The 15,445-nt window shown below is 51.9% G+C and overlaps 1 protein-coding gene across 5 annotated transcripts in view; it reads right to left on the minus strand.

The window, feature by feature from the left end:
• Positions 1-12,672, minus strand: part of Ptpn3 (protein tyrosine phosphatase non-receptor type 3) — a 113,905-nt gene extending 101,233 nt beyond the window's left edge. The window contains exon 1 of one of the 5 annotated variants that reach the window (XM_038347034.2): positions 12,527-12,672. In XM_038347034.2, coding sequence (XP_038202962.1) covers positions 12,527-12,560 — 34 coding nt within the window. In that variant the 5' untranslated portion in view covers positions 12,561-12,672. Of the gene's footprint in view, positions 1-11,238; positions 11,370-11,530; positions 11,746-12,022; positions 12,262-12,354; positions 12,451-12,526 lie in introns of those variants that run through there. The other 4 variants (XM_038347037.2, XM_038347039.2, XM_038347038.2 and 1 more) reach the window with 4 other exon arrangements.
• Positions 12,673-15,445: the final 2,773 nt, after the last annotated feature.

Consider the following 15,445-nt stretch of genomic DNA (forward strand, 5'->3'; position numbering starts at 1 on the left):
TTGGGGGGGGGGGTTTGGGTTTTTTGTGACAGGGTTTCTCTGTAGCTTTTGGTGCCTGTCCTGGAACTAGCTCTTGTAGACTAGGCTGGCCTCGAACTCAAAGAGATCCACCTGCCTCTGCCTCCCAAGTGCTGGGATTAAAGGCGTGCGCTACCACTGCCCGACAACTTTAAAGTTCTTAAGACACTGGAAGGCTGGGTTTTGGAGGCAAACTCTCACTATGTAGCCCTTCCTGGCCTGGAATTCACGATATAAACCAGGCTGGCTTTGAACTAACACTGATCCACCTGCCTCTGTCTCTGCAATCCTGGGATTTAAGGTGTGTGCTACCACACCTGACAACAGGACAGTTTCGAGGAAAGACAGCAGTGAGCTGCTTTGGGCATGCTGAAGGGTTTAGGGACACACATGGGGAGATGCTCGGCAATGACACATACAAGACCGGAAATGTCCAGTGTTGACCAAGCCAAATGCTCACACTTGAGAGCACCGAAGGACGAGGTAGCTAACACAAGAGGGCCCCCAGGACCGGGAGGAACCTGCAACAGCGGGGGGGACCAAGCAGGCTGGGGGTAGAGGAGAACAGCATTGCAGAGGCCTTACCATAGAGAGTGTCTCCCACATGGCCACCCACAGAAGAAAAGGGCTCACATAGGAGAAGCAGGCCCTGGTTTTCATAAGAAAAGCGTACGTGGCCATCACAGCAACGGCAGCATCGGTTAAACGGCCGGGTGTGGCAGCAATATAAATGCCTAAATAGTCACCTGAGAAGGCAAGGTAACCAGAATGGTATTGCCTGCACTCCCATGTTTCCAGAAATACTGATAACAGCCAAAAGGCAGAAGCGACCCACTTGTCCATCAATGGATACACAATAAACAAAACACACGACAAAACAGCATTTGGTATTGTAAAGGAGATCCCGACATACATTACATGGATGAGGCCTGATTTCACTTTGTTTTTCAGACTTGGCTCTACAGCCCTAGCTGGCCCGGAACAGGCTCTGTAGACCAGGCTGGCTTCAAACTCACGGAGTTCTGTCCGCCTCTGCCTCCGAGGGCTGGGATTAAAGACGGGTGTCACCACGCTAAGTGCTGCAGCACAGAACAGTCGAATCTGTACACAGAAACTGAAGTGGCAGTCATGGAAGCTGCAGAGTGTAATGTGGGACTGTGGGCCACTTTCCGCCACCCGGCTCCTGGCCGCCTGGCTAGCTTTACCCGAAATAATTACACAGAAACTGTATTTTTTTCATTGTATCTGGTTGTAGAGGCAGGACAATTGTCTGAGCCATCTACCTCACTTCCTTCTTTCTGTTCTGTCTACTCCACCCACCTATTTTTTAACCTATTAGGCCAAACAGTTTTCTTTACTAATTAACTAATAAAATCAACAGATTGATAAAAGACCCGCCTCCATCAGCAGAGAGAGGCACACTTACGGAAACGGTCGCTTAATGGCTGTCATGTGTGGGGTTCTGTGGATGACAGTGACCACTGTACAATAGTGCAAATGCATTTAGTCATTTAATGCCCCAACCCTGGATGCTTAATGTTGGGAGCAGTGAACCCCCAGATCCTGAATTTCTTGTAAACAACTTGTTTTCCCCTGATCTGAGTGCCTACAGCTGCTCAGAGCACGAGACCCCCAGGAGTTCTTTATGGCAGAAGAGTGGTTTCTGGTGCGTTTGGCTGGGGCGTGGCTATCTCTATATAAGCTGCCCCTGAACACAATAAAGGGAGCATTCTTGGGGCATTCCTGCTTCAAGGATGGCCCGTGTGTCTCTGTCTCTGTGTGTTTGTGTGTTTCAATCTCCAGCCCCCTGCCCAGTTCTTGGACTACATTGCGGCGCATAGAGCGCAGACAAGCGCCGTGTGCCGCAACTTAAACATGGACGAGTGGAAAATTCTAACCTCTACAATTTTTCACCACCTTTTTTTTTTTTTCTTAAAGGAGGCCTTCACCTCAGGACAGGGACAAACAAAAATCTGAACTGGAAGTGAATGGCAAGTCTGTCCTGAGAGGTGAGAACCACGCTTTCCCGGTTTCTGCTGACTGTCCCTCCAAGAGGCTTGAAGGTAAAGAGAGAAGTTGGGCAGAGACCTAGCAGGAGGGGCCTTTTCTCCTTCAGGTGGTGATAGGTTAAAAAAAACACCGAAGTCCACAGCAGACACATTCATTTTTCTCTGACTGGAGGACAGAAGGCAAGGAGCGCAGAGCCGGAAGATGGCGAGCGGGGAAGGTAAGGATGCTCCTTCACATGCCTCCAGCGCGACAGGGCGAGAGGCAGAGGTGGCGGGGCGACCTGGAGAAGCGAGGGAGTCTTGGGGAGAACGCAAAGGTCAAAGGTGGGGTATGAACCCATCCGAGCAAAGGAGGAGCTCACGGGAAGAGCCAGCTGGCTGCAAGGTCTGAGCTATCTTCCTCAACCGTTGCCTGCCCTAGCTCAGCTCCTCAAACCAGTGGCTTCCATAAAGCCAGCAGCAAAGAGACGCTCAGGCCCACCACGGATCTGAGTCAGGACAACAGAGCTTAGGGAATGTGGCCCAGCGGCCCGAGTCTCACCAAGTCCTCCAGGGGATTCCGATGTTCTGAATTTGAGGAACGCAGCCACAGACTATAGAGAGTCCATGGAAAGTTTATATAGCCTTTAAAAATATACGTGAAAATGGAAAAGAAAAATTCCTACCGGTCCAGTAGCTCCTATAAGAACAAGAAATAGCCAACTGCTCCAAAGGCAACAGCAAACTTTTTTGCGAAGTAAGAGAAATGCCAAAGGTTATTACAAATAATAAAAATATATAGCCTGATACGCTCCATTGGAGCTGACCTAAAAAAACGCGCCCCAGACCTGAGATGTGGGTCCCAGCCATGCTATGTGCCTGAATGCCCTTGAGAATGCCAGATCCCATTAGGACCTCCACCTCTACGAGAAGGAAGCAAGATAAGGCTGCCTTAGGGTCCCCTGAAGTTTGCACAGTGACATTTTGTCCTGTAAAATGAGACGCAAAGCTGAATGTGTTTGCCTCTCTGAGCTTGGGAAAAGGACTTTTTTTTTTTATAGAAGTTTTGTTTTGGTTAACGTTGCCGTAGGCCCAAGGCGTTGAACCCTGGGTTTTGTGCATGCCTGGCAATCATTCTGCCACTGAGTCATAGGCCCAGCCCTCTTTCGGTACCTATTCATTTTGAGATCAAATCATGTTTCCCTAGATGATGTTCCTGAAACCTACCTGGCCAGCTCTCCGGAAAATTGCTGTGTAACTGCACATTTCCATCGCACAAGACTTCTGAACCCAGGAGCTCTGGTTAGTGTTTTCTTAGGGGCTGGATAAAGAGCCTGACTGCATGGACGTCGGAGACTGCCCCTGCCCTGTGCACATTTGACAGTGGGAATCGAGGCTTCCTGATAAGTGATCCTGGATTAACAGTCACTAGGGTCCTTCTAGGATGCCTCCGCATCAAACCTCTGTACCTACTGGGCACTGAAAAACCCAGTCACTGTGACTAGGTCCCCAGTGCCACCTGCTTGCCTGCCTCTGCCAGTGGATTTGATCACAGAACTGAAGCTGGAGGGGCCTGTGAACTGTGCGTGGCTGGGTAGGAAACCCTCATCTAGCCCCCTGCTCTGCCTTGCTTACACATCTGGCCTTTTAATTCCATTGGGATTTGCTGGGCAAGGGAGGGGAGCAGCAGACGAGGCCCACTTCCTGAGGCCTTATATCATCAAGCTGCCCTGTCCCTCCATCCAACCTGAGTTTGCAGTGAGGTTCCAGGCAAGAAAGTAAGGGCTGTAAAGAGGCCCTGACAGGAACAGCTTGGAGGGTGACCAGAGGTATGGGACCAAAGCAGGGAACAAGTAGAGCCCCGAGACAACGCCAAGCACATCAGTGGGTTTTGTTGTCATCCTGATGAAGGATTTCTAGTGCCAGGACGTGTGCTAGGCTAGTCTGATCTCAACCTCAAAGTCACCACTGATTAAAATGAATGAACACATACCCTTACACACCTACAGTAGTCCCAGCCAAGGCCAGCCAATGAGCCTCAAATCCAGAGAAGTCAAAGGTGCAGTTGGAAGGTGCTACTTTTGAGGTACGGAAACCTCAAGAGTAAGTCTCCTTCCTCAAGGATGCCACTGGCCTCTCCAGTATACCTGCCTACCCATTATTGAGGCTGCTTGTGCCAACAGTAGGTTCACTATCCCACCCTTCTGGGGTGTAAGGATATGATAAAAAATAACGGCATTGAAACCTTATTTACAGCAAGATTACAACAAACAGCACCAACATCCCTCAGCAAGTCAAGGGCTGGAGATGCAGAAAGCCGGGAGCCTTGCTCCGCTTTCCACCACTGCGAAACTCCCCTCTGGACTCAAGTGTTTACCGAGAACCCTGGCCTGTCCACACACAGCGCCTGACGTTGGGGCAATAGTGAGTCAAAACTGAAAGGCCCCAAGTTGAAGGACCTGTGGCAAAAGGACTGACCTCTGCACAGCAAAAATGCCAAGGTCGCAGGCCAGCTAGCTGTAACAGAGACGCACTATCCGGAGCTAGCCTATCACACTGAGCAGACCACAGAGGCTTTGTCTGCTCCACAAAGGACCTTAGTGAGGCAAGTGACAAATACGGTGCCCCACCTCCACCCCCAAACCGGCATGGTATTTCTGTGAAAGAGTCCTGCTATCCTGGAACTCGCTCTGTAGACCAGGCTGGCCTAGAACTCACAGAGATCCACCTGCCTCTGCCTCTCGGGTGCTGGGATTAAAGGCGTGTGTTTACAGATTAGGCAGCAGTGCCGTGAGTATTAATTCTATGAGTCTAAAAGCTGGTGGAGGAGAGGAACGGAGATGGGGCTCCCTGGGTAGAATACTTGTCCAGCAAGCCTGAAGCTCTGGGTTCGAACACTACTACAAAAACTGGACATGCTGGATCACACCTGAAATCCACAACCGCATAGAAAGACTAAAGTTAGCTGGGCAGTGGTGGTGCATGCCTTTAATCTGGCACTCGGGGAGGCAGAGGCAGATGGATCTCCGCGAGTTCAAGGCCAACCTGGTCTAACAGAGCGAGTTCCAGAACAGTCAGGGCTACACAGAAGAAACCTTGTCTCAAAAACGAACAAACAAGCAAACAAGGACTGAGGTTGGCTGGGCCTCCAATAAGACTCCACCTCTGAATCAAAAAAAAAATAAAATTCGTTCAACAACATATCCTTTTTCTCATATATCAATCTTCCTCTACACACACACACACACACACACACACACACACACGAAACTATGAAAGCGTAAGAGGGACTGCGTGTAGGGAGGAGAAGGGAGGGCGGTGAGCGACTATGAACAAAACGCAGGTGTATGGGAAGGTTCTACACCTGTGAGTTCCGCACTCTGACTACAAGGAAGAATAAAATGTGTACCGTGGTTATGTCGAAGAATGTGACTGCTTTGGGGAAATCTATTAGGGGAAGGGCCTACTATCAGTGGTCCTCAAATGGTTTGCACACAGAAGGATATGATAAATGGGATAAAGGGGTAATGGGGGCTGGGAGATTGGGGCGAGAGGACCCCGGAGCTCTGAGTGGTTCTCTTGTAACTTTAAGTCTGATTAGGTCAGAATAAAGTTAAAAGCAAAGCTCAGAGAAAGGAGGGAGGGAAGAATGCAGAAAGAAGGGGTGAGGGAGGGAGGGTGGGAGGGATTGAGATCTAGCCTGACTTGGCAGCAGGTCTCCCAGCCCACATGGAGACACAGGTACTAAATGCAAACCACACTAAACAACCGCAAAATTGCCAAGTGTGAAAAGAGCTGTCAAGGCAAGGCTGTGGTAGACTGAACATTCCAAGCTGAGGCCCAGGGCTGAGCTGAGCTGGGTGGAAGGAAACCATTCGCCAGCCCTGTAGGTGCCGGGCCGCAGGACCAGGACACAGAGCTGCAAGCTCAGGGCCTGAGTAGGTGCATTAGAACCGAGACTGGCTCTGTCCTTACTCTAGGAGCACTGGGGCCCTGTGGCTACAGGGAACAGACTGGACGGGTGACGGGACACACGGAGGCCGCTGTGGTGTGGTGACAGCTGCATCTCGAAGAAGCACCATCTGCGTGTTTCTCCTGCCCCTAGACGCTGCAGTGCTCTACAACCACATGCATTCATTTGCCAGCCAGACACAGGGAGGGGATGCAGTGGGTGAGAGGTCAAGCCAAGTGCCCAGAGTGGGCAGGGGACGGCTGCCAGGGAACGGCTGCCTCTCTGGTCCTGCCTGCAAAGCTGACTCATCTAAGAGAGGCGGGTAAAGAGGCCAGGGCTCCACCCCACGCCCACGCCTATCTCGGCTCATAAACACAGCACCCAGCCAGCAAAGCCCTCCAGGACCTGAATCTTGCCTTCCTTCAGTCTTGAGGAAAGGAATGGGTGGCCTTGACTTGGGAGTGGGCCTCTTTGGGGCAGCAACTCAGCAGTGACTCCAGGAGTCCCATACTGAAGGGAAGGGACTTTCACTGTCCCAGGCTTTAGGGGCTCATTAGCTCATTTTTTTATTTCATGTCCATAGGTGTTTTGCCTGCATGTATACTGTGTGAGGGTGTCAGGGCCCCTGGAACTGGAGTTACTGGCAGTTGTGAGCTGCCATGTGGGTGCTAGAAATTAAACCCAGGTCCTCTGAAAGAGCAGTCAGTGCTCTTAACTGCTGAGCCCTCTCTCCAGCCCCTCATTAGCTCGTCTAAGAAAGCCTGTAAACAGAGGAATAAATTCTATGATGACTTTCGCTTAACAGGTGTGTAATTAGTCCAGGGGACAAATGCGGGTTCAAGTCCCCACCATGCTACTGTGGGGCCTTTTGGGAAGTCACCGCCATCTCTGAGCCTTGCTCAATGCATCTGTGAAATGGGAGTTACTGGGTCTCAGAGCAGCAGGGAGGCATCCCGGGCTTCAGTAGCGGAGATGCTGCACTGAAGACGCATGACTGTGGCCAAGCTGAACACACGCTTGTTCAAGCTTGTGTATACTGACAGTGTATGGGGGCTTGCAGTTTCCAGAATTACCCCAGTTCCAGAGCGTCTGTCCTGACGGTCCACATGCACCATCCCAGTGCCTCAGAAAATCCACCCTCTCAATATCCAAACACCCCCCGGGTCTCCTCTTACAGAGCGCCTGCTCCGACATTCTTTTCGCAGGATAGAGCCTAGCCTTTGGTTCAGAATATATCAGCAGAGCCCTGCAGACCCCAGTGTTAGGGAGAACAACCCATGGCCTTCAGGACTCCCTGTGACCTCTGATTTGGTAGCTGCTCAGCAGGCACAGATGGCGACACCACTGGGAGTATCACCCACTGAGGGACACATGAAGGGTAGACGGACTTTGCCCTCACCTGCCTTCGGTGTGGCCTTCCTGGGGAGGCAGCATGGCTAGCTAGGGGCTGTGAGGCCTCAGAGCTCCAGTAGCACCTGGTGGCCAGTAAGAGCCGTGTTAATTTGTAATAAGAGACACCCAGAGGCATCTCTAGTACAAGGGGCTCCAATGCAGAGGGAAAAAAGAAAAATCAGCACTGAACCTTACACATGGCGAAGTGTGCCTTACTCAGCAACTAGGGAGCATCCCAATTACTTGGAGGCGTAATGCAAGAGTTAAGACATACACATCCCGGTGTATTTCCTGGCAACCATGCATGGCGCTTAATGACCTTCAACTTGACAAGGATCTCGAATCACATAGGGGGCAAGGCTGACTGCCAGGCATCTTCTAGATGGATTTAATTAACACGGGAAGGACCACTCGCAATGTGGCTGGCACTGTTCCATGACCCAGGGCCCCAGACTACATAAAAAGGAGAAAGCATCAGGGGTCGGCCATCTCTCTCTGCTTGCTGGCTGTGGACCAGAGAACTGAAGCTCTTGCAGCCACGACTTTCCTGCCATAATGAACCACACTTCCTCCGTAAGCTGCTTTTGTCAGCTTCTTGGTGACAGCAAGAAGAAAACAAACACGGTATGGCTGCCACCCCTCATGTGGGTTGCATCTACCTTGATCCTCTTTTAAAGCAGTTATGAGATCACTGGGTAGATGGAGACACACAGGCACTGTGCATAAGGTCTTCGCAAGCCCACTGCGTACCTTCACAACCCAACTCGGCTTCCAGCTCTGCAGCACTGGGGCCTGACACACAGTAGAAACTTCACCAATAAATAAATGAATAAATGAATGAATGAATAAATGAATGACTGAATGAAATCTGCATTTGCTGTTGGATCTGCACTTGTGAGGGCTTTGGGATAACCAGATAACTTGGAGGTAGAGTGGCTTCGGGTGCTGGCACTAGCAGAAACTCTAGTTCTATGTCCCTGGACCCAAACAAGAGCAATATGCATAGGATCCAGTCCTTTCTCATCTGTAGCATAGTATTGGCCCCCAACACCCGCCAGCCCAGCCAGCCAGGCTAGGGTATGCTGAATCCCATCAGCATTCCAGTCTCGCCAGAGCCTGAGGAGAGAAAAAGGCCTGCCTCTTTGCTTTCCAGGAACTGGCTGACTGGTGCAGGAAGGTAAGGCCTGCTATTATGGTCAAGAGAGGGGACCACAAATCAGCGGTCCCTTCCCAACATGTCAGTCCCTTGGATCTGGAAGGAAAGAGGGTGTTCCATGTCTTCTGGTCACTCCAGCAGGGTGTACCCATTCTAGAAATGAGTGTCCCTTGTGTTCACAGACCTGTATGTAGCTCGGAAGGCTTCTGGTCTTACTCAGTTTTTGCCAGCTCACACGTTTGTGTGTGTGTGTGTGTGTGTGTTAGGGGGTAGGGAGTGGGGAACAACACTATAATTAAACTTCCAGGTCACAGTCAACAAAAACTGAGAGCAATTACCATCCCAGGACTGAGACTATACCAACTTAGATGTCAAATTCTCCTGGGAATAAGATTTGCCTATGATATGATTTGTAAGCAAATCGAAAGCTATTATACCTTTGCTATGAGATCAGGTAAAAGAAGGGCTTCAAGCTGGGGTCTTGGATTTGGCTCTTTGGTAAACCCCGGAGCCCAGGCCACACTCAGATCTGGCCTGAGCTGCAGGGAAGTGCAACCTGAATTCCAGGTTGGGGTCTCTTGGCTTATTCACCGGGCTTCCCTACCCACAGCCCTGAAGCTGCCAAACAGAAACATCTGTTCAAAGACTCGCCTGGGCGCTTCCCAATGCTCTTAGTAATCTGACCTCCAGTATGCCATTCATGTCTAATTTGCATATACTAGTCTTTGGAGAAGACAAATCACCAGAGACTACCCAGATCGATATAGAGTATTAGGCATGTTTTATTCTATTCTAAGTCTCGACAGATTGGTATTCCATTAACTGTATGTGAGGATTTATGGGACTGCTCATATACTAGAATATTTAACTAAAATGGCCTACACCCTGTCAGATAATAGCTTATCATTGTTAATTTTCAACTAGTCAATTTCAGGAAGGCTTCCGGTTTCCAATATACTTTAGATCTTGGTTTAACCATCAGGGAAAGACATCTATGTGGGGTTTTTCTACACCACACATGGCAGTCTTTCCAGAAGAAAAAGTCCTGCCTCTAGAACCAGAAGTCTTGGGTTCTTCCACCCCAGTCACCATCGGGACAGCGACAGCATGGGAGCCCGCTGAGAGCCCCAATTTCCTCCTCTATAAAATGGAAGTGACACCCCCCTCCTAGGGAGAACTGTAAAGCCAAAATGAGATGATCTATATACACTGTACAACTGTACATATGAGGTAACGAACTGCAAAGATTCCATATTATCATTAAAAGCCCCAGATGAAAGTCTCAGATAACCGAGATAGACAGAAAGCAGAAGTTATCACAACTGATTCTACACTTCAACCCAGACAATATATGGAGGCATTCCTGGCATGTCACAGGGAGGGAGTTGCTGGAACCCAAAGAGCAAAGACCAGGGAGGTTGCTCTGCACCCTATAATGCACAAGGGGCACCCCCCATAAAGAAGGCGCAAACCCAATGTGAGAAGCCGACAGACCCTGATCCAAGTACTTAAAGGTTAGGCCTGGGAGCTTTGCAGCATAGGCATCTTCCCAGCCAGGCTTTCCAAGTCATCGGCTTTCCATTTGCAAGACGGATCATCTTGCAAAAATAGTTCTTTCTGTAAGAGGGGCCGAGTGTCAACTTCTGGAGTTTCTGTACTCCAGATTGCCTTTAAACAGGAGGCTCTCTGCTCATCCACCGCTCTGTTGAGTCGCTTTTCCAAAGCCTCAGCAGACATTCTCCGGGGCACAAACACAGACTCCGAAAATGCTTGCCTAATTCTAATTTCCTGACGAAATGGGAGCCACGAGGGTCTCTAACTGAATTAAAATCACATCACGCCAACTGTTCGCTTGCTTTGTGCCGGGCACGGAGCCAAACACCTCCACATCATTTATCCTACTTAATCCACCACCAACCAGGCGAGGTGGGCATTATTACTGCCTGCATGCAAGGGAGGAAATGGAAGATCAGGGAGGTTAACCGACTCGTCCAAGGTCACCAGCTGGCCAAGGGGAAGAGCCCAACTTATACCTAGGTCTCTCTTTTCCCAAACACGAGCTCCCTACACCTTCATAGAACACCCAGGTGTCAAGTTGTCTTAACTTCCCATTAATTTTTTAAAGGCAACCGTCAAGTTCTTAGTAAGTTTGGATGGCTGCAACCGGGGGCGAAGGTTTCCGGGGAGCGTTCTCCCTCCGCACAACGCAGCAATGTCACCGCAAGTTAACAGAGAAGCCATCCGGTCGCTCGCAGAACGGGGCGGATTGGTTTGGCTCTGGAGTTCGTGCCAGGCCCAGGAAATGCCGTCTTTGCAATCGGGAGGCGAATTTGCCATCCCCCCCCCGTGGGGGAGGGGGCGAGCCTCGGAGGCCGCGGAGGACTGGATCCCCGCGGCGGTGCGCCCCCTCGGCTGGGCTGAGGATACCGCGGTGCGGGCCCCAGGACTCAGCCAGACTGGAGCGCACGCCCACGCTCGCGCCGCCAAGTCCTGAACGCCCAACCCTGGGCCGCCCCCGCCCGCGCCCCGCCCCAGCCCCGCCAGGTGATCCCGGCTTGCGCCCCCCCCATGCCCGACGTGGCGCGGGGACCCGGGGCTGCCAGCCCTCCCGCTAGTCCTCCCGCGTGTCCGCCGCGCCCCGAACCGGGTGGGGGTGGGGTGGCGCCCTGGGTGTCCCCGATCGCCGCAGCCCGCGCCCCGGTCCGCCCCGCGGAGGTCCCAGCCGCCCGTACCTGCAGCATCCGGGGGCGCGGAGCGCCCAGGTAGGTCGCGCGGGCGGGCGGGCGGCACGGAAGCTCGCTCGCGCCGCGACCTGGCCGCCGTCTGAGCATGCCCAGTGCAGCCCGCGGGCGGCTCCCGCCGGCCCGGCTGTGGCCGCGACGGGCCCGCGCGCGGGGCGGGGGGACCCAGGACAGGGGCGGGCCCGGGACAGACTTGGGGGACGCTATCACGCGCCTCCGCGGGCCACCTGCCGAACTCCCGCAGACCTCCAAGACCCCGGTTCACGCACGCCGCCATTCATACCTTCAGCATTTATTGAACACCTACTGTGTGCCTGGCTTTCCGGGATGGCATGCCTCGGACTGGCAAGGACTTGGCGGAAAGGACAGAGAGCTTGCACAGGGCTCCGTGGCTGAGTTGGGGGTCGCGCTGACTGCAGCGCTTTTTTGCTGGTCTTTGGACGCCAAGCGGGTTAGCCCGTCCCAGGGCCTGCGGGGCCCCTAGCTGGCGGGAGTTCCTGCCGGCCTCTTCCGCCTCCTCCCACACCTGCCTACCTGCGCGCGGCGTGCACCTTCCTCTCCCTCACACCCTCTGAACTTGTCTCGCCTCGGGACATTTGTACTGCCTTTCCCTCGGGGTAGGACGTCTTTTCCCCTAACTTGCCTGGTGCCGGGCGCCCTCTCACCGCACTGGTACCTTTCGTAGGAGAGGCCTTTCTGGCTACCTTTTTAAAACTCTCCGCGTCCGTTATCGCCTTCCAAGCATGTACCATTTATCCACTCAATGGCTACTTACGTTCTTCACACTTAATCTATAAACAAAAATTCTGTCACTTGCTGGGAGTTTGGTAGGGAGTCTCTCGCAGCAAACAGGCCCGCAAACAACGCAGTGTGTGAGGTGATAAATTCTTAAGAACAGAGAAAAAGAGCCGGGCGAGAAGGCTAGGGGGTGGCCCGGTGAGAGCTGGTGGAACAGCCGGATCAGGTGACAGATACCATTCAGTCACGCAGCTAAACGAGGAAGCTTTCCTAGGACGGAAAAGCCAGCGCCAAAACAAAACGCAAGTTTTGTGCCTACGACTCGGGAAAGAGGGCAGAGGGGCAAATGGGGCAGATAGAGTCGCTTACTGGCTGTCTCTCTTGATGCCCTTAAGGAGTGCCTCCCCTCAATGTCAGTTCGGTGGCTCCGCCTCTCAAGAGACCTAGCCTCCAAATAACTCTTGGCACGCACTAAAAACGTTTTGTTGAATGAAGACGTTAACAAAAGGATGGAGCGATGGCTTGGGCCCTATAGTCGGACCTGGTGTCAGATGCCCCGAGACTTTTTTCACCATGCCACCATGGAGTCCTCGACCGTGCCTGGTTTCCCAGCTTAAATCCCGACCTCGGTCCCAAGGTAATGCACCGCCGCGGGCGCCGCCGGAGCGCTGAGTCCGGGGAATTCCGACCGAGCCCGGAGTCCCGGGGGCTGCACTCTCCTGGCCCCGCCTAGGATCGCACGCAAAACCTGGAGCCACGGCGCCCTGGCAGCACTGGTCGGACCGGCAGGGAAAGCACTGGGCATGCTCGGAGACTGGGGAGCCCAGCGTCCGGAAGGAAAAGCCCCCTGGAGGGGTTGGTGAGGCTGCCCACTGAGTCCCACCTGGCCCTCCCAGACTCAACCTTCTTCCTGGAGGCAGGACGTGCTGGGTAACCCTCCCCCCCCCCCCAAGCCTGGTGGGAAGTCCTGGAATTCAGAGTCAGCTGACGGCACACTCTGTCCTCTACCAGCTGCTGTGTGATCTGTTACCAGAGCCTTGCGCTCTCTGTGCCCTAAATAATACAAATGCCTACGCTTGCATCCGGGGGCTGGTGAGGATTGAGGAAAGAAAAAAAAAAAAAAAGAACGTGAATTTATTCAGTCCACTTTAAATATATTTTCCCCTTGCTGAGGCTTGAATGCAGGGCTTTGCACACAAGTAAACACGAATCTCTACCACTGAAGTGGAAGCCCTGCCCCCAAGATTCGTTCCTATCTGAATTATCAGATTCCGGGAGTTCTGTCCAGTTTAAAGTTGCTGGAGTAAAGCCGTTCACTTTTCTCTGCTCATCATTCTAAAACAATGGTCTCAGATTTGAGCTATGAAATAGCTGCGAATTAATTTTTGTCTTATTTTGCTTTTCGAGACCCAGTTTCTTTGTGTAGCCTTGACTGTCCTGGAACTCAGTCTGTAGACCAGGCTGGGCTTGAACCCGGGGATCTGCCTGCTTCTGCCTCCTGAGTGCTGGGATTAAGGTGTGCATCACCCTGCCCAGCTTCTACGTTTCTTGTTTTTAAAGTTAATTAATGTCTTGGTGCTGTGTTTGTGATAGTAAATACATAGCGACCCGGGCACGGTGGCACACACCTTCACTCTCGGCACTGGAAGCAGAGACAGGCGGATCTCTGTGAGTTCTAGGCTAGGTTGGTCGACATAGCAAGTCCCAGGACAGAGAGGACTCTATAGCGAGACCCTATTTGGAAAATCCTCCCCCAAATAAATAAACACACAAAAGATCAGATTAATTTGTCTTGTGTGTATCTAAACTGCTGTGACTAAGTTCAAATGCAGCCAATGTTTTCCATTAATTCTTCAGGCCTTACAGTAGGTGGTTTTATTTGTTTTTAGCCCAGTTTCCACTGAAAACAAATGGGGTGGGTTCACAGCTGGTGACACGCTGGCTGCGGAGTATTTGAAGGCCAGCCCATTGACCTTGCAGTGGCCTGTTATCCTGAATAAGGGAGCTAGCCATTGATTGATGAGTAGAGGAGATTGTCATTTTATTTTGTCTTTTGTGTGCCTCCCCCCCCTCCCTAGTTTGACGTATTCTGTAGGCTGCAGATTACTTTTAACGTTCTGGTCTCCTATTACTGTTTTGTTCTTGGAGCCAAAATATTCAAGTCCAGCCTTTTAATCTGGGGCAGCTGGATTGGCATGATGTGATTAGCCTCCCTGACAGGTGATCTTATAGTCCACATGCCCCATCTTATGCGAATGGGGCTTTGGGGTGGACATGTAATCTTCACGGTTGAATTTAGCCAGCTCTCAAGCAAATGAGGCCCTGTTGGGAATACGGCTGTTCTGAGCCCCATAGAATGAGGCCAGGCCCAGTGGGAACCTTGGAGATAGATGGTGTCCCTGGACAGTCATTTGGGAGGCAGGGAGGGGCAGGGTCATGGCTTAGTGGAGACACACTGTCCACAGACCCCCCCTCAGGACTCCTGGCTGCGAGGAGGTGGAGAGTTAAAGTTCCGGCTGCTGTTGGCTGGAACAAAGCCAGGAGGAGAGTGGGGGGAGGGGATGGTGGAAGCAGCCCCTTTTACAATTAAGCTCCAAAAGTTAATGTGCTCTTTGTCTTAGTGGTGATGGCCCAGAAATCCAAAAACCCTAAACAACAAACCTGGGCGGGGACGATTTCATGACAGGGGCGAGGGGTACACAGCAGGCTTAATGTTCACCACTAGTTAGAGGCCAGATTGATGGAGGAGTGTAGTGTGAGCAGCAAGCAAAGTTAGCAGCAGCCCCAGGAAGACACCGTGTGTGCAGAGTCTCCAGTGCCCAACACTGCATAACAGCCGTTGGTTAGGGGAATTAGTGGGAAGGGTTTCCTGGAAAAAGCCCCACGGACCAGCAGTCATTCACATCAAGACTCAGGAAATCTGGACAGTGATTGACTGGCAGGGCTCCCCGCTGACTTGCTAATGCTTATGAATTATTTGTGCTGTTAATGCGAGCTCAAGAGGGGTTCCAGAACAGAGAGGGACGGGTAAGTGGTACTGACGGAGAGTGTGCAAAAGATTAAGCTGTCAAGCGTTGTGCATAGGAAAGGCCTCCGGTGAGACTAAAATCACCAGGTTGAGCCGGACAAGGTTGCCATTGTGTGGGTCCAATGGACTGAACAAGGGCAGCTCCGTGTTTCACCTCAGTGGGTGCGCGGAGGAAAACCAATGGCCTGCACAAACCTGTGAATGGTGACCGGGTCTCACTGTTGTCTTTGGGGCCAGAGAAGCAGCCACAGAAGACACCTTACATGTGTGAAAATGTCCTGAGAGTTCACAGGCTCTCGTTTTACAACAAGCCTGGTTTCTTTTATTGTCAGGGAAAAAAAAGACTGGCAAGAGGGGAAAAAATGCAGAAAGAGAGGAAAAAGGGTTACTTGCAGATTACAATATGTAAGAAGAAACTAGTTTTTTTCCAAG

Source organism: Arvicola amphibius, chromosome 11 (assembly GCF_903992535.2).
Source record: "Arvicola amphibius chromosome 11, mArvAmp1.2, whole genome shotgun sequence".
NCBI lineage: Eukaryota > Metazoa > Chordata > Mammalia > Rodentia > Cricetidae > Arvicola > Arvicola amphibius.